Source organism: Ranitomeya variabilis, chromosome 2, assembly GCF_051348905.1.
Source record: "Ranitomeya variabilis isolate aRanVar5 chromosome 2, aRanVar5.hap1, whole genome shotgun sequence".
Taxonomy (NCBI): Eukaryota; Metazoa; Chordata; class Amphibia; order Anura; family Dendrobatidae; genus Ranitomeya; species Ranitomeya variabilis.
This window is the reverse complement of record NC_135233.1, coordinates 479,229,713-479,248,713: the sequence shown is the minus strand read 5'-3', so window position 1 is coordinate 479,248,713 and position 19,001 is coordinate 479,229,713. Positions and strand designations below refer to the sequence as shown.

Sequence of the window (19,001 nt, the reverse complement as noted above, 5' to 3'; positions counted from 1 at the left end):
ATATTCTGGCGTAAAAATGTTTAAAAAGTTGCTACATTTTTGCTTGATACGAGGCTTCAAATTCATGATGAGCAGCCTCTTTCCTGATGCCACAAATCTTACTGTAGTCACTGACTGGAGTAAGATTTGTTGTGAGGCGCACACCACTTTAAAGGAGTTGTCTGCTACTAGGACAACCCCTTCTCATTTCCCACGCTTGGCCCAGATAAAATAAAAGACAAAAAAAGCCGATACTCGCCTCCCGTGCCAGCACCTTCCTGCGGTGTCGGCACTCGCAGTCCAGGGCTCTCGTGCGGTTGCGTGACACGTGTCTCCCTATGCCCAATCTGCACCATTGTCACTGTCTCTGCCATCGAACATGAAGAGGAGCTCCGGGCTGTGGCTGATCTGACTTCCTCTTCATGTTCATTTGACAGAAGGCAGAGACCATGATGCCAACACCGCACGAGAGCCCTGGGACCGCGAGTGCTGCCACCGCAGGAACAGCGCTGGCACGGGAGTTGAGTAATAATAATAATAATCTTTATTTTTATATAGCGCTAACATATTCTGCAGCGCTTTACAGTTTGCACACATTATCATCACTGTCTCCGATGGAGCTCACAATCTAAATTCCCTATCAGTATGGCTTTGGAATGTGGGAGGAAACCCAACGCAAACACGGGGAGAACATACAAACTCTTTGCAGATGTTGTCCTTGGTGGGATTAGAACCCAGGACTCCAGCGCTGCAAGGCTGCTGTGCTAACCACTGCGCCACCATGCTAGCTTTATTATATTAATGGGGCCAACCCCTTCTAGCCTCACCTGATTCGTTAGAAGTGTTCAGGCGCCTTCTCCCATCAACCCCTGCATGATAAAAGTTAGTCTTGATGAACTGAAGCCTAAATGTTAGAAAGTTGCATAACTTTTCGACACACAATGATTTAAGAATTCGTCTCATTAGAAGCATCTGGTCATAAAAAATCACCCATAGAAGTTAGTCACCGTCCCCTTCTTTATTTTATAAATCAGCAGTGCACATGAAATTAAGAACCTATGTAATCTATCTTATCAGAGAAATCTGCTTCTTTATCCTCCTGGACTGATCATTCACATTCAAAATTCTTAATTCTTGGGTAAAGTCTGTATACAGTGAAGACAGATTTTCCATTCGTGAGATAGGAGATGACAGTTGGTGCCTATAAAGTTGTTTTTGCAGAACTATAACCATTGTTTCAGGCGAACGTGCAGTAGAATATCTGTGTCGGCCTCCAGCTCCTCCCCTCTCCATGGAGTCTTACAAGCACTAACTGTCATCTATCTCAGTACTGGGAAAGTCTGTATTTACGGAGTACAGATTTTACCCATAAACTTAGAATGAATGATCATTCCAGGAGGAGAAAGAAGCGATTTTTCTCTAATAAGATTACAAAGTTGCTTATTTTCATGTGTACTTATGATTTATGTAATGGGGGATTAAAATGACGGTTACTCTTTGAGTATTTCTGCAGATACACAGATACAGTCAATAATAATGGTTTTGCAGCTCCCTACCTTCTCATGTCAGTAAGTGGTGGTCTATTGCTTGGATACGCCATCATTTAATGATGACTTTTGGGACCCTTTCCAATTCTCAAAATGAAGGGGCCACTAGGCTGCTTCATCACTGAATCCCTTTCACGTTTTTTTATTTTTTCGTTCAAGGGTATTCGTGGCCTCCTGCTGCAGCTCTATTCAGTTTTGGGTCCCTGAACTACTGGGTGGTTAGGAGGATCGATTTGCAGGAAAAATGTGTGGGGACGCTGAGTAGAAGTAGCACTGCGGCCTCTTAAGTCTTAGGATCTATGGGGTTCCCAGAGATCGGACCCCCACGTATCATAAAGTAATGACATATCCTAGCATTACAAGATGGAAATGACCTATTATTTGGGGTGAACGCTGACTTTTAATGCAGCCCACAGACAAGCGAGGAAAGTAACCAGATTGCTAGCTATTGGCGTCCACTCTATGTTTCCCCGGCACTAGATTTATTCATTTTCCTGCCCACGCACTTCAGGAAGGGGTTTAGTCGCACACAGAATTCATTTTTCCAGTCGCCGTTATATACACATTTTCCCAACAGTGTCTCTTGGGTCAGCGGATGAGTTCAGGTTGTTGCTGCCTGTACATGGTGGATCAGATCCGTGCCAGTTTCTATCCTATTGCTGTTTATAGAAGCAGCCGCTGCTTGTAGCAGTGAAGGGCTAGATGGCCAGACATTGCCTCCAGCGCTGTGCTAGGCTCCCTCCCACACTTCAGTAGCAAAAAAAAATATCAGGGCTCCGCTTTGTATCTGCTGTGTCACTGTCCTCGTATTCTTCTTGCAGCGAGGTCCGGTGGGAACAATGAAGCTGCTGAGTGCTCTGCTTGCGTTGACCGTTGCTTACCACTTGGCTGATGCCACTTTGTCAAAGACAGACTCCAAGAAGGCTTCTTCCAAGTCGCTCGAGGCAAAGGTAAGAAAACCGTACTATAGATAATCCCATAAGGACCATACTGAGACTTAAAAAAAAAAAAAGTCAAAGTTATTGTGATGGTGGAACAGTGAAGCGATAAAGCTGCAGTGGACTGATGGAAACTTCCATGAGAAGATATATTCGTGTGTTGTAAGGCAATGTTTCTCAGTTTTGCAACTACTGGATAACCACAGACTAACTAGCATTCCTAGCTGCAGGTGTTCAGGGCATGCTGGGAGTTGTAGTTTTGCAATAACTGGACAGTAGTTGGGGGCCTCTGCTATAAGGTGTTCCTCAATGTTACTTATAGATTGTTCTAACATACAGACTGTCACACTCTGTGCTGCTGAACTCTATGGGGTTATGGCAAACCACTTTGGGCAGACCGGGACAAAGTGCAAGGGTGCAGGCCACATCCAGCCCTCTGACTGTTCCTGTCTGGGCCTAGACAGCCGAAGGGACGGAAAACACTGGCCCATGGGTTGCACCTTGCAGTCGCCCTCCCCAGCCCAGCGTCCCTATCATTATAGTCTAGGAGGATGTTCACACATCCATATTCTTTTTGTGGAATGAATGTAAGCAAAACAAAAGTGAGTCACAGATCGAATTCATTAATTCAAATCAATGGGCCAGTGAAAAGAAAAATGGATGGCATCCATGTGCTGTCCATGTGTTACCCGAGTGCTGTCTGCAGCATGCATTAGTCTGGTCCAATTTAAGGAACAGAATAGTGTGTGTAAATGCTAGGTGCGTCCCGCGTTTTCGGACAATCACATGCAGGTTTGGACTGGCCCACAGGAGAACAGGAGAATCTTCTGGTGGACCCCTGGTCAGGTTTGGACTGGATCACAGGAGAACAGTAGAATCCTCCGGTGGGCCACCACCCTCTTATATGAGCAGCACTTGGCACTTTATACTTGAATCACTATGTACAGACAAAGGCAGCATCTTATTCATTTAACATTCATTTAAGCTACCCCGTTATATACATTTGTGATTGAGGATAATGTCACATTTACATGTAGCAGAAAAGTGGGGCCTTGGACTTGGTTACTGGTGGGCCCTCGGCACCCCCATCCGACACTGATACATGGAGCCAGTCACATTCACAACTCGTGGATGTAACTAGCCATGTGAACATAGCCTAAAGTGGACTTCATATCAGATCCCTAGAAATCTATCAGCAGATTTGGACTATTCTGCAGTGAAAGAATTTGTCATTGAAGATTCTATTTTGATGTTGGATTTGCAGGACAGTACTTAAAAATGAAATTCCCTGCAGACCCATCAGTCTAAAAATTAAAAGATGTCCATTGTGTAATTTCTTTTTACCTAAATCTATAGTCAGTACAAAGATTGAAAAATAAAAAAAATTGTAACATATTAAAATTAAAAAAAAATGATTTTTTTTTTATAAATGTTCAGAATCTCTGCGCTCACTGAAACAAAGTTAGAGACATGAGAAATAAGTTATTGGAGTGTTATACTTAGGTCAGACTGTACAAAGAGAGAGGGAGAGTGGTTCTCTGTGTGCATAGACATAGAAAGACTCTTCTGCTGACATCTTAGTGGACAACCTCTGACCAAAGCTGGGCCGACAATAACACCCATCCATCTTTTCATTGTAGAGTCATATGTATGGCGTCCTGAGCGCTATGCTGTGTGTGGAAGCAGGAGGGGTCTGCAGACAGTCTGTTCATTCTCATGTTTCATAAAACTGCAGATCATTGATTAAAGCGAGAACATGGGGGCTAATTCAGGACACCGATCAGGACCCCTGCTGCTTCAGGGGAATCAATCACAGAACTATAGGCTCGGGGGGAATCGGTGCTTCTGAGTGCGGGAGAACATCATAGTAGCTAGTGCTTTTCCATTCTGTGGCTAAACTCTGGGAAAAGTTACGTTAAAACCAAGCACACCATTGTTTTTCTTGTGAAATTCTCAATAAGTTTGATGTGTCACATGACCCTCTTCCCATTGGAAAAAATAAAGTTGGATACAAAATGGCCAACTTCAAAATGGCCGGCATGGCCATCTTGAAAGGTTTTCCCCCTTCCATATACTAATGTGCCACAAACAGGAAGTTGATATCACCAACCATTCCTATTTTATTTAGGTGTATCCATATAAATGACCCACCCTGTATATCATTTTAATATGATCATGGAGTCATAAAGTGGAACATCATATGGAGGATTGTGCTGTGGGGGCTATCATACTATGTATATGCTGTGAAGGCCAACTTGCTATGTGTAGGGGGCAATGGGGCATCATGCTGTATGGGTCTGTAGGGGGCTGTGGGGCCATCAGTACTGCATATCATTGATACTGTTTATGCTGGTGATATGTGTTAAAGACTGGCGGTATTATTTGTCTATTATATTGCAATATTGTTATAATATTGGTGTTAATATAATTTGTTTGTTAAAAGGGTTATTCATCTGTGAGTAAATTGTCAGCGGCACATAGTGACAGAATAATGCCATCATACTGATCATTAAAGCTGTTGTATACCCCATAGCAAATTTTCAGCAAATAGTGGTGCGGTCTGCCATATCCTAACAGTGTGTAATTTACACACCGATAAGATTTGGGTCCACTTGCAGGCTCCAGCAGTTGTCACATGATCGCTCTGTGTTCTTGTCAGCTAGAATAGAACACTGAATGAAGCAGCTGAGACTTTAGTCGGCACGTGACCACAAGTATGCAAATCATGTACTTGTGATCACATGACAACTGCTGGAACAAGCAAGAAGAGCCGAATCCTAATGGTGTATATAATATTACACACCATTAGGATTCAGCAGACTGCACTAGTACATGCCGAAAAAATTTACTCAGAGGTTTGATCAGTATGATGGCATTTGTCTGTCAGTATGATGTGGTAATATGTAGTCATGGCATAGAAGTATAATTTGATCTTATATAGCAGTATTATTAGTTATATTGATCTTTGCAATCATTTTCTCCAGGCAGGGTAATATTAATAATATAGACCCCAAACTGGGGATGGAGGCAGCATGGGCCTCAGTGATTTCAAACACCAGAGCTGAATTTAAGTTCCAGTCCGGTGCTGTTTTGCAGTATACTCACGCGATCTCTTACTACATATCATTCTGGACAATATGAAATTAAATGAATCACTGAGAACCAGCTCAGACTAAATTGAGTGAAAGATTTGTTTCCCAAAATTAGTAACCTATAAATTTTATTAAGACATATTAAAATACATAAATTCAGAATACTAATTGTCACATAATGACTTGGGACTGTGGGCGCCTACTCAATCCCTCAAACTTGAGGCACTCTAGTCTATCTCTGTCCCCGGATTACTCCTGAAGGTGGAGACACCGGGGTCGCGTGCCTTGCTATGGCTAGGTTCACATTAGCTTTTCTGTGCACAGTGTATCATCTGCATGCACAAACACATGCCAAAATGCATGATTACGCAGCATTTTTTATCTGCATCAGCCTTCGCATGACGGCAAAAAAAACGCTGCGTGTGCTTGCATTTGTATGATTTTTGGCATGCGTTTGCATTGATTATGCGCATGCGTTCAATTTTTCCGGGAGGGTGTGTCTCAATGGGCTTGTCTCAAAACAGTTCCTCGACATGCGCAGTCCGAAGTACGCAAGCACATCAAACGCATGCATACGCATGTCCTTGCGTACCAATGCGTTTCCATATACAGTAATGGTTTTTTTTTACGCACTCCATTATTATTTATGTAGCACCATTAATTCCATGGTGCTGTACATGAGAAAGGGGTTACATACAGAGTTATAGATATCGTTTCCAGTAAACAAATTTACAATGACAGACTGGTACAGAGGGAAGAGGACCCTGTCCTTGCGGACTTACATTCTATGGGATAATGGGGAAGAGACAGAAGGTTGGGGGTGCAGCAGCTCAGGTGGTGGTGAGGCGGCAGCTCGGGTGGTGATGAGGCGACAGAATGGTTATTGCAGGCTGTAGGCTTTCCTGAAGAGATGGGTTTTCAGGTTCCGTCTGAAGGATCCGGGGGGTGGTGGATAATCGGACATGTTGAAGCGTGGAATTTCAGAGGATAGGGGATATTCGGGAGAAATCTTGGAGGCGGTTGTGTGAGGAACGAATAAGTGTGGAGGAGAGTAGGAGGTCTTGGGAGGATCGGAGATTACGTGAGGGAAGATATTGGGAGATTAGTTCAGAGATATAGAGAGGGGACAGGTTGTGGATGGCTTTGTAGATCAGTGTTAGTAGTTTGAACTGGATTCGTTGGGGAATTGGGAGCCAGTGGAGGGATTTGCAGAGGGGAGAAGCAGAGGAGGAGAGAGGTGGATTAGCCGGGCAGCAGATTTGAGGACAGACTGGAACGGTGCAAGAGAGTTAGCTTGGAGGCCACAGAGGAGGATGTTGCAGTAATCGATGCGAGATGATGGGGGCATGCACAAGAGTTTTGGTAGATTGTGGGCTGAGGAAGGGACAGATTCTGGCAATATTTTTGAGTTGGAGGCGACAGGAGGTGGCAAGACTTTGGATGTGCCGTTTGAAGGACAGGGCAGAGTCGAGAGTTACCCCAAGGCAGCGGATTTCAGGTGCGGGAGACAATGTGATGCCGTTTATCGTAATAGATAGATCAGGTAGGGGGGTACGCGAGATGAGGAAATAATGATGAGTTCGGTTTTGTCTACATTGAGTTTTAGGAAGTGAGAGGTGAAGAAGTAGGATATGGCTGACAGACACTCCGGGATTCTGGAAAGCAGAGAGGTGACATTTGGGCCAGAGAGGTAGATCTGAGTGTCGTTCGCATACAGGTGGTACTGGAAGCCATGGGACTTTATGAGTTGTCCTAGGCCAAGGGTATAGATGGAAAAAAGTAGGCGCCCCAGGACAGAGCCTTGAGGGACTCCAACAGAGAGAGGGCGGGATGAGGAGGTAGTGCGGGAGTGGGAGACGCTGATGTGCGGTCGGAAAGGTATGAGGCAATCCAGGACAGGGCAAGGTCTTTGATGCCAACGCAATGCATTAATGCATGCGTATGACTGTGCATAATTGATGCCTCAAAAAATGCAACATGTTAGTGTTCACCAGACCCTGCCGCACACTGTGAAACGATGCATGCGCTCGCATCCGCATGCGAACTGATGCAAACGCATGTCCCTGCGTACACCACGATAAAGATAGGTACGCAAGACGCATGCGGTTCTATGCGGATCAAGCGCTGAACACAGATACGCAAATGTGAAACCGGCCTAAGCTCCTATATTAACCTTTTTCTGTTCCCTCACCCACCCAGGGAGGTGTGAGGCCGAAGTGAATAGGATAAAACTAACCAGACAAACAAGGGCAGATGGACAGGGATAAATGAAAACTATAATCATACAAAATACACTTGCCAAACAGAGTGGAACACTGGGTAGGTATAAGAAGGTGAAACCAAATAGGAAATGATGAGAATAAACACACAAATTCTATGCAACAATCTCCTGAACAACTCTCCAATTGCTTACTCCAAACACGAACTTCACCTCCAACTCCTAACCACACAATAAGAACTATCAATGGCAATTCCTAATTGCCAGTGGCAAGCATATATAGAAGAGGGGAGTGGCGACACTGAACAGCTGAGACAATCCAGGTTGGAGTCCTCCAGGAGATCAACTGAACTGATTTAACCCTTGCACTGCCAGCACTTCACTGTTTAATAAGAGGGTGAAGCATTTCTAATAAGTGAAGGAGTTCCTGAAACCAGACGCCCCTTTCTTTCGTGGTATCCCTGTGACACTAATTAAGCAAGGTAAATCCACAAAGAGAAGTGCATGATAAGTCATATATATATACACACACACCAGGGATATGTAGTGGATGGATGAAAGCACAAAATATATCCAATAAAATTCCTAGTTATAGAAAAAAGTATAAGTGCAGAACATGGCTATAATGTATATACAGTGGCATGTAAAAGTTTGGGCACCCCTGGTCAAAATTACTGTTATTGTGAACAGTTAAGCAAGTTGAAGATGAAATGGTCTCAAAAAGGCCTAAAGTGAAAGATGACACATTTCCTTTGTATTTTAGTCAATCTATTGTCATTTTTTTTTTTTTCATTTAAAAAATTACAAAAAGGAAAATGGGTGGATGGAGATTTGTGTGCTCAGTTAACTTTGACCAAGGTTTAAGACCTTAATTAGCCTGTTAGGTTAATGGCTTGTTCACTATAATAATTAGGAAATGCCAGGTGATTCAAATTTCCCAGCGTTATAAAAATCTAGCCACCACTAACTTTGTCAAAAAACTGCAGCCATGGGTTCGTCTAAGCAGCTGCCTAGCACTATGAAAATGGTAATGGCCCAAAAAGCAGGTGAAGGCTATAAGAAGATAGCAAAGAGACACCTTGACAAATATGGTCTTCATGGAAGAGTCATCAGAAGAAAACCTCTCTTGCATCCTCACCATAAAATTCCGCATCAGAAGTATGCAAAAGAACATGTAACTAAACAAGTCACCTCACAAAGAATTCATCAGACCAATTTAGATAAAAAATATAATATTTTATTCAGACATAATCAGAGTATCACCATATATAAAAAATGGAAACTTTATTGATGTTGATATTTATTAAAAAATTAATAAAAATATAAAATAATTAAAATAAATGTGACCAAAATGGGGGTCAACTACAAAACCTATGTATGCACAGGGCAGGGCATACTGAAACTGACTGGCATAAAAATAAACTGGCAATCCGTGTACTTAATCAATGTGCATAATAAATAAATATAAATAAATAAATAAATATATATATATATATATATATATATATATATATATATATATATATATATATAGTAGCATAGCGCCTACTACGTGCCTTGGGGGACACTCGCTTGGCACGGGACCAACGCACTCAGGCACGGTTTTCTATCAAAAACACAGTCTCTTAGGTTTATTTCGCACAACATAAACCACATCCACAGGAACTTAGTAACAGCTTGAACAGTATCTGGACATATTCAACTTTACCACAGTTCGTCTCTGACCCCGGTCAGCATTACACACGGTTTTCAGACCGTTACCCGTTGGCAACCTTCACGGTTTCCTGGACACCTCTTGGCCTCCAAGGTGCCCCAGACACAATGTCTCTCTCTCTCTCTTTCACTCTGACCCCGGTCTTTACAACACGGATCTCCATCCGTTACCTGTTGGTGCCGCACAGGTTCTCGGATACCTCCTTCCTTAGAGGCATCCTGCAGACATTCACACTCTGTCTTTCCTTTTCTCTGACCCCGGTCAGTGCAACACGAATCTCCATTCGTTACCTGCCATTGCCGCACAGGTTCTCGGATATCTCTCTTCACCAGAGGCATCCTTCCGACATTCTCACTCTGACTCCAGTCAGTACAACACGGATCTCCATCCGTTCCTCAGTCTGGTCTGTGCGAGGTCCAGAGCCCCCGCCATGTGCTCTTCAGGGAGCCGACACTCCCAACACATGGGGCTCTCTCCAGGACCTTCCAGCACAGACCATTCAGATCCACACTCAGAGCCCATGTGACCAAACCTCAGTCACATTGTATAGTACTAACCACTCCCCTAGATGGGAGTGTGTTTGTGTGGCTAGTTTGTCCCGCCCATCTCACACAACTAGCCTAATAAGTCTCCCTTACAACTACACTAACTCTTGAGGGACTACAGGTGCCAGAACAACAACATTGCATCAGACTTACCACGCATACTCCCTCTTCGACACATATCGGCCATTCACAACACTGCCAGTCACTGTTTTACCACCATTATCACAACAGATATGCCTCAATGCATATCTCAAGGAGCACACACAGCGCCCCCCAGCTGCCACAGGGGTTACTACACCACAATATATATATATATATTCATTCACAGTATTAAATGAAATTGCGGTTTTTATTTTTATTCATTTGGCACTTTGCACTTTGATTATGTAATGTCTGGTCACAGTTATATTGTATGAAATTGCGGTTTTTATTTCATTTATTAACACTTTGCACTTTGATTATGATCATGTAATTAATTTGTGCTATAGATTATATGTGATTCACAGTATAATTTGTATACATATACATGTACAGGGGTTGGACAAAATAATGGAAACACCTAACGTTTTGGCATCATAATCTTCGAACATGTGATAAACATGCAAACCGTGACATATGGTAATGTTTTGTAGTTGATTATTTGTGTTATGTGATGTGTATGTAAATTAACTGTTTGTTTAGCATAATTGTAAGAACATTGATGAGAACCTGATAGCAATGGCAGACCTCTCGGATTTTCAAAGAGGCCAAATTGTTGGTGCTCGTATGGCAGGCGCTAGTGTAACAGAAAGTGCCCGAATGCTTGGCGTGTCAAGAGGTACTGTCTCCAAAGTAATGACTGCGTTTGAAAGAGAAGGAAAAATGTCTGCAGCAAAGCACAGGTCCGGACGAAAGTCAAAGTTGACTGAGGAAGATCGTCGGACTCTAAAGCGAATTGTGAGAGAGGATCACAAGACCACGGCTCCGAAAATCACTGCTGAGCTCAATGAACACCTAAAGAACCCAGTTTCCATGAAAACTGTTCGTCGGAGCTGCACAAATCTGGATTCCACAGAAGAGCTGCAATTAGAAAACCGCTGCTCTCAATGACAAATGTTTCCAAGCGTTTAGAGTGGTGTAGAAACCTCCAGAATTGGTCCCTCGAGCAGTGGAAACATGTGATATTCTCAGACGAATCATCGTTTACCCTATTTCAGATTTCCGGCCGAGTGTACGGTTGGAGACAGCCAAAAGAAGCATTCCATCCAGACTGACTTCTCCCAACCGTAAAACATGGTGGAGGTTCTGTGATGATCTGGGGTGCTATTTCGTGGAGATCCGCTGGGCCAATGATATCCCTTCATGGAAGAATTAACAGCCGAGATTATTTAGGCATTTTGGGCGACCAAGTGCATCCAATGTTTAAAGCACTGTTCCCGGAGGGGAACGCCATCTTTCAGGATGATAATGCACCAATTCATACAGCTAGAATCGTTAAAGCATGGCACGAGGAACATTCTAATGAAGCTGAGCATTTCATCTGGCCCCCACAATCCCCAGACCTCAACATTATTGAGCATTTATGGTCGATTTTAGAGATTCAAGTTAGACGTTGATTTCCGCCGCCATCGTCCCTCAAAGAACTGGAGGGTGTTTTAACTGCAGAATGGGCTAAAATTCCTTTGGAAACAATTCACACCTTGTATGAATCCATACCTCGGAGAACGGAGGCAGTAATCGCCGCAAAAGGTGGACCTACACCATAGTACACGGATTGCCAGTTTATTTTTATTATCAGCTTCAGTATGCCCTGCCCTGTGCATACATAGGTTTTGTGGTTGACCCCCATTTTGGTCACATTTATTTTAATTATTTTATATTTGTATTATTTTTTTTAATAAATATCAACATCAATAAAGTTTCCATTTTTTATATATATGGTGATACCCTGATTATGTCTGAATAAAATATATTTTTAAGGCTAGGTTCACACTGCGTTAGCAGCAGCCCATTCAGCACATACGCTAACGGGCTGCTGTAACGCAAGTGCCGACGTTTGCAGCGCGCTAGCGCAGATAGAGCATCTGCTAGCTCTATCTGCACTAGCAGTGACGGACCCGGAAACGCTGCAGCCCGCATCTCAGGGTCCGTCACTCAATGACGGCACATCCCTAGCGCACGCCCATTGTGGGTGTGCGCTAGCGATGCGTCCGACATTGCTTTCAATGGCGGCGTTAACGGACTACGTTACACCGCGTTATGCCGCGGTGTAACGAAGTCCGTTTAACGGAGTCACTGAACGCAATGTGAACCCAGCCTTATCTAAATTGGTCTGATGAATTCTTTGTGAGGTGACATGTTTTGGTTGTATTTATTGACTAAATAAGATTATTATTCTGGAATTTCTTTTCTGTATAGGAGTCTGATCTAACTAAACAAGCCTGATTCATTTTGAAAACAAGTCTCCTGTAAACTGATGAGGTTAAAATAAAACTTCAGGAACAGAACATCTTGTCAACAATTAAGCGTGTGGGTGGTTAATCATACTTATTGGTTGTGTTGCATCCAATGGCACAGGGAACATTTCACTGGTGGAAGAATCAGTTCATTGAAATTTCAACAAATTCTTGATACAAACCTAACATCATCTATAAAAAAAAAAAGCTGAAGGTAAAAAGAGGATGGCTTCTACAAGGGGATGATGATCCTAAACACACATCAAAATCAACAATAGACTGCCTCAAAAGGCTCAAGCTGAATGTTTTACAATGGCCCTAACAGTCCCCTGATCTGAACATAATTGAAAATCTGTGGTTAGACCTCAAAATAGCAGTGTATGCAAGACGACCAAGGAATCTCACAGAACTAGAAGAATTTTCCAAGGAAAAATGGATGGAAATCCCTCAAGCAAGAATTGAAAATCTCTTGGCTGACAAAAAGCATTAAGAAGCTGTGATACTTTCAAAAGGGGGGGTGCTCAAACTTTTGCATCAGACCGTTTTCCATTTTGTAATTTTAAAATGTAAAAGATGAAATAAAAATTTTTGTTTGCCTAAAATACAAAGGAAATGTATCATCTTTAACTTTAGGCATTTTAGAAATAATTTCATTTTCAACATGCTTAACTGTTCACAATACCAGTAATTTTGACCAGGGGTGCACAAACTTTTACATTCCACTGTATGTACATACTTATCAAACTAATCTGAAGACCATGTTTAAACAAAGTACCTGCTATAAAATAAGATAATCAGTGAAGGAATGTAACCGTATAAAACAATGGCGCTAAGGATATACTTAGCTACAGTAGGGAACGTTTCATACCCATTTAAATTTGTCACTCTTTGTTTCATTGCAGACATTTGATAAATTCAAGAAAGTTAATTTTTTTCTCATTAATGTAGACTCTGCACCCCATCTTGACTGAAAAAAACAGAAATGTAGTAATTTTTGCAAATGTATTAAAAAAAGAAAATCTGAAATATCACATGGTCATAATATTCAGACCCTTTGCTCAGTATTGAGTAGAAGCACCATTTTGAGCTAGTACAGCCATGAGTCTTCTTGAGAATGATGCAACACGTTTTTCACACCTGGATTTGGGGGTCCTCTGCCATTCTTCCTTGAAGATCCTCTCCAGTTCCGTCAGGTTGGATGGTGAACATTGGTCTACAGCCATTTTCAGGGCTCTCCAGAGATGCTCAATTGGGTTTAGGTCAGGACTCTGGCTGGGCCAGTCGAGAATGGTCACAGAGTTGTTCTGAAGCCACTCCTTTGTTATTTTAGCTGTGTGCTTAGGGTCAGTGTCTTGTTGGAATGTAAACCTTCTGCCAAGTCTGAGGTCCAGAGCACTCTGGAAGAGGTTTTCATCCAGGATATCTCTGTACTTGGCCGCATTCATGTTTCCTTCAATGACATCCAGTCATCCTGTCCCTGCAGCTGAAAAACACCCCCACAGCATGATGCTGCCACCCCCATGTTTCACTGTTGGGATTGTATTGGGCAGGTGATGAGCAGTGCCTGGTTTTCTCCACACATACCGCTTAGAATTATCACCAAAAAGTTCTATCTTCGTCTCATCAGACCAGAGAATCTTATTTCTCATAGTCTGGGAGTCCTTCATGTGTTTTTTGCAAACTCTATGCAGGCTTTCATATGTCTTGTATGGAGGAGAGGCTTCCGTCAGGCCACTCTGCCATAAAGGCCCGACTGGTGGAGGGCTGCAGTGATAGTTGACTTTGTAGAACTTTCTCCCATTTCCCTACTGCATCTCTGGAGCTCAGCCACAGTGATCGTGGGGTTCATCTTTACCTCTCTCTCACCAAGGATCTTCTCCCACGATTGCTCAGTTTGGCTGGACATCCATGTCTAGGAAGACTTCTGGTGGTCCCAAACTTCTTCCATTTAAGGATTATGGAGGTCACTGTGCTCTTCAGAACTTTGAATACTGCAGAAATTCTGTTGTAACCTTGGCCAGATCTGTGCCTTGCCACAATTCTGTCTCTGAGCTCCTTGCCCAGTTCCTTTGACCTCATGATTCTCATTTGGTCTGACATGCACTGTGAGCTGTGAGGTCTTATATAGACAGGTGTGCGCCTTTCCAAATCAAGTCCTATCAGTTTAATTAAACACAGCTGGACTCCAAAGAAGTAGAACAATCTCAAGGAGGATCACAAGGAAATGGACAGCATGTGACTTGAATATGAGTGTCTGAGCAAAGGGTCTGAATACTTATGACCATATGATATTTCAGTTTTTCTTTTTTAAGTAAATTTGCAAAAATTATATTTTTGTTATTTTTTGCAGTTAAAATGGGGTGCAGCGTGTACATTGATGTGAAGAAAATGATTTTTTTAAATTTACCAAATGGCTGCAATGAAACAGAGTGAAAAATGTAAAAGGATCTGAATACTTTCCGTACCCACTGTAGCTACAGTAGAGAAAATAAGTATTTGATACACTGCTGATTTTGCAAGTTTTACCACCTACAAAGAATGGAGGGGTCTGTAGTTTTTATCATAGGTTCACTTCAACTGTAAGAGACAGAATCTTAAAAAAAAAGAAAACTGAAAATCGCATTGTATGACTTATACATAATTAATATGCATTTTATTGCATGAAATAAGTATTTGATAAAATAGAAAAACAGAACTTTAATATTTGGTACAGAAACCTTTCTTTGCAATTACAGAAGTCAGATGTTTCTTGTTGTTCTTGACCAAGTTTGCACACACTGCAGTAGGGATTTTGGCCCACTCCTCCATACAGATCCTCTCCACATCTTTCAGGTTTCAGGGCTGTCGCTGAGCTACATTGAATTTCAACTCCCTCCAAAGATTTTCATGTGGGTTCGGGTCTGGATACTGGCTAGGTCACTCCTGGAACTTGAAATGCTTCTTACGGAGCCACTCCTTAGATGTCCTGGCTTTGTGTTTCAGTTCATTGTCGTGCTGGTGGACCCAGCCACGACCCATCTTCAATACTCTTACTGAGGGAAGGAGGTTGTTGGCCAAAATCTAGCTATAGGTGACCTCATCCATTCTTCCTTCAATATGGTGCAGTTGTCCTGTCCCCTTTGCAGAAAAGCACTCCCAAAGTATGAAGTTTCCCCCACCATGGTTCATGGTTGGGACAGTGTTCTTGGGTTTGTACTCATTATTCTTCTTCCTCCAAACACGGCGAGTGAAGTTGATACCCAAAAATTCTATTTTTGTCTCATTGACCACATGATCTTCTCCCATGCCTCCTCTCGATCATCCAGATGGTCATTTGCGAACTTCAAATGGGCCTGGACATGTGCTGGTGTGAGCAGGGGGACCTTGCGTGCCCTGCAAGATTTTAATCCATGATGGCGTAGTGTGTACTGTGGTCCCAACTCTCTTCAGGTCATTGACCAAGTCCTCCCTTGTAGTTCTGTGCTGATTCCTACCCTTTCTCAGAATCATCCTTACCTCACAAGGCGAGATCTTGCATGGAACCCCAGACTGAGGCAGATTGACAGTCATCTTGTGTTTCTTCCATTTTCTAATAATTGTGCCAACAGTTGTTGCCTTCTCACCAAGCTGCTTGCATATTATCCAGTAGCCCATCTCAGCTTTGTGCAGGTCTACAATTTTGTCCCTGGTGTCCTTAGACAGTTCTTTGGTCTTGGCCATGGTGGAGGGGTTGGAGTGTGATTGAGTGTGTGGACAAGTGTCTTTTATACAGGTAACGAGTTCAAACAGGTCTAATTAATACAAGTAATGAGTGCAGAGTAGGACGGCTTCTTAAGAACTAATAGGTCTGTGAGATCCTGAATTCTTGCTGGTTGGTAGGTGATCAAATACTTTTGATGCAATAAAATGCAATTTAATTATTTAAAAGTCATGCAATATAATTTTCTGGTTTTGATTTTTAGATTCTGTCTTTCACAGTTGGTGTACCTACGATAAAAATTACAGACCTCTTCATACTTTGTAGGTGGGAAAACTTGCAAAATTGGCAGCGTATCAAGTACCTATTTCCCCCACTGTATATGTGGGCCTGTCATGTAAGTGCCACAACGCACGTTTCACCCATCTTCATCAGGGAACGTGATAATGCTAATGGAGAAACCTCTATCCAGGCAGGGTAATATTAGTAATGGAGTCCCCAAACTGGGGATCGGCCTGTGTAATTTCAAACACCAGGGCTTAATTTAAGTTTCAGTCCGATGCTGTTTTGCAGGATACTCGCGGGATCTCTCACTACATGCAGCAACCTCATCACTTAGCACACAATGTTCCCCTTTATTGTTCCCTATTTGTGAGATATATATATATATATATATATATATATATATATATATATATATATATATATATATATATATATATATAGTACACACAGTTAGCTCTGCTGTACCTTGTCCTATAGAATTTATAATGTGGCTAGGTGAAGGCCCCCGGCAAAGTAAATCGCATGTATGGTACTTGGTCATTATTTGGTTAATGGGACTGAGTAGCAGAAGTGACATTGTTCCTCAGAGGGAAAAAAGCAGAACAATATTTCTAATCCTACAATTCTTTTTAAGTGCAACTAATTTGTAGGATTCCAAATTCCATTCCTCATTCTATAGCGTAATTGCTGCCTCACCTTGAGTTATACCCCAGTAAGGTGGAGTGTCAGATATTAGGTTGTTTGTGTGCGGTAGTTGTGTGTTACAGACCACTGAGGATATGTTAAGAGTATCCATAAATCCTAACCACAGTAAAAGCATTTCCTCTGGCAGCCGTTGTGGCGGGACTCCCCTATAAACCTGAGCTGTTGATGCCATATATTCCAGCGTACGCGGTTGAGATCACTTACAATATGCCTGTGTGGCAAGTCCTAAAACTTTGTAGCTGCCCCTTTGTGACTTTCTTCTGTGTCTATTTTGTGGTGTGTGATTACTTGTTAAAAAAATGTGTTCCTATAAAGATACGTTATTAAATTCTGTTCACACTTTTGTTAATGGGGTCTGTTGGGGATTTATCAATCTTTTGGCATTTTTGACAGCACAAAGAGCAAAATCTATAGTGTTATTACTACCATCAATGATTATAGATCTCATAAATCAGTGGAACCTGCATCTGGATCTGGTTTTTTTAACATAATTCAAGGCTCTACTATGATCAAAGCCCTAGGGTATGTGGGCACTAAAGTTTTTTTTTTTATTTTAATGGAGTTTTTGGAGCAGAAAGAGCAACTCCTAAAATTCTGCTCAAAAGCTTGGTGTTTTTGCTGAAAAAACTCAATAGGTTTCCTCAGTGTGCAGATAACAAGAGTTGTATTTCTGTACACATATATTTATTATGTTTGAGCTTATTAGGGACAAAAGCAGGTACCTGATCACCTTCGATCCTGTTCTAGGCAATCAGAAGTCAATTCTCCGACTCCTCAATTCCCATTACACCAACTCCGACTCCACGACTGCTACTCCGACTCCCTCATACATGGCTCATGTTTAAGTTTAAGTGATAAATTTACTGTAGTAAAATAGTAACATCAGGCTTTTAATCTTTATTAAGATACAATAATCAAGCCATTTAGATAGAACATAAAATATATTTATTGTAATACAACTTTAGAACAAAAAAAACTTTGCATATTTACAATTTATTATACACATATCTATTATACACGCCTCCTGAGGAAGTCTTAACGAAACGTGCGTTGGGGCGGCGGGGACCGGGATCACCTACACTCTGGCCGTTTATATTGGTAAGATATGTTGCACTTTTCCTAAAGTTTTGATATGGCTCAGCGCTCCTTTACTGACTGCTTTATATGCACTTGCACCTTATTAGAATATTTATCTGTCAGATAGGATTGCTGCTGTTAGCCTATGTGATTGCGTCTCTTGCATCTTATGTCTGATTTTACACTTAGTCATCCTTTTTAGGGCTAGGTGACTTGTTATTGGATAGTGCTGTTATTTACTACTTTAGGCTGTTGCTGTGTTAGTGTACCTGGTCCCTTCATTTGGTGTCCAGTTGGTTTTAGATGTTTTTTACTATTTTGTATTGTTACAAAAAACTTTATATTAATTTGGATTATACTCAGTTCTTTTGGTCTTTTTTGCACCAGTTTTGTTGGTAGTTATTATACAGTCTGCAGTAATTGGGGGAAAAAAAAAACAGTTTTCAACAAAAACGTACTGAATAGCATTTGTGCAGTCTGTGAATTTGTTCTGAGAAATAGTATCGCCTCCATCAGATCTTCCTTTATAGATGACCTCAAATCTTACCTACTTATTTTAAGGCTAGAGAACAACCTCCCTACACTAACTTGGGTTGGTGGCAAAGCAGTAACCACATGGGCAACATCTCTAACAATTTCAGGGTATGAAGGAATTGCCTCGTGCACAGTCAGTTTTGATGAACGATTGAACTCTTCTACTTCTTTGAGAGCAAGTAAAAATTTTGTTGAAATATGGTCAATCTGTTTTCTATGGGAGTGGAATCTTTTTCCCTGCAGCAACGCTTTGCCT

The 19,001-nt window shown here is 41.9% G+C and overlaps 1 protein-coding gene across 5 annotated transcripts in view; it reads left to right on the top strand.

Annotated features, from left to right (window-relative positions):
* The window catches only part of CHID1 (chitinase domain containing 1), a 670,857-nt gene that overhangs the window by 54,022 nt on the left and 597,834 nt on the right, over positions 1 to 19,001 (top strand). For all 5 annotated transcript variants that reach the window (XM_077287837.1, XM_077287836.1, XM_077287839.1 and 2 more), the window contains exon 2: positions 2,348 to 2,476. In XM_077287837.1, the coding sequence (XP_077143952.1) occupies positions 2,366 to 2,476 (111 nt within the window). In that variant the 5' untranslated portion in view covers positions 2,348 to 2,365. The remainder of the gene's footprint in view (positions 1 to 2,347; positions 2,477 to 19,001) is intronic.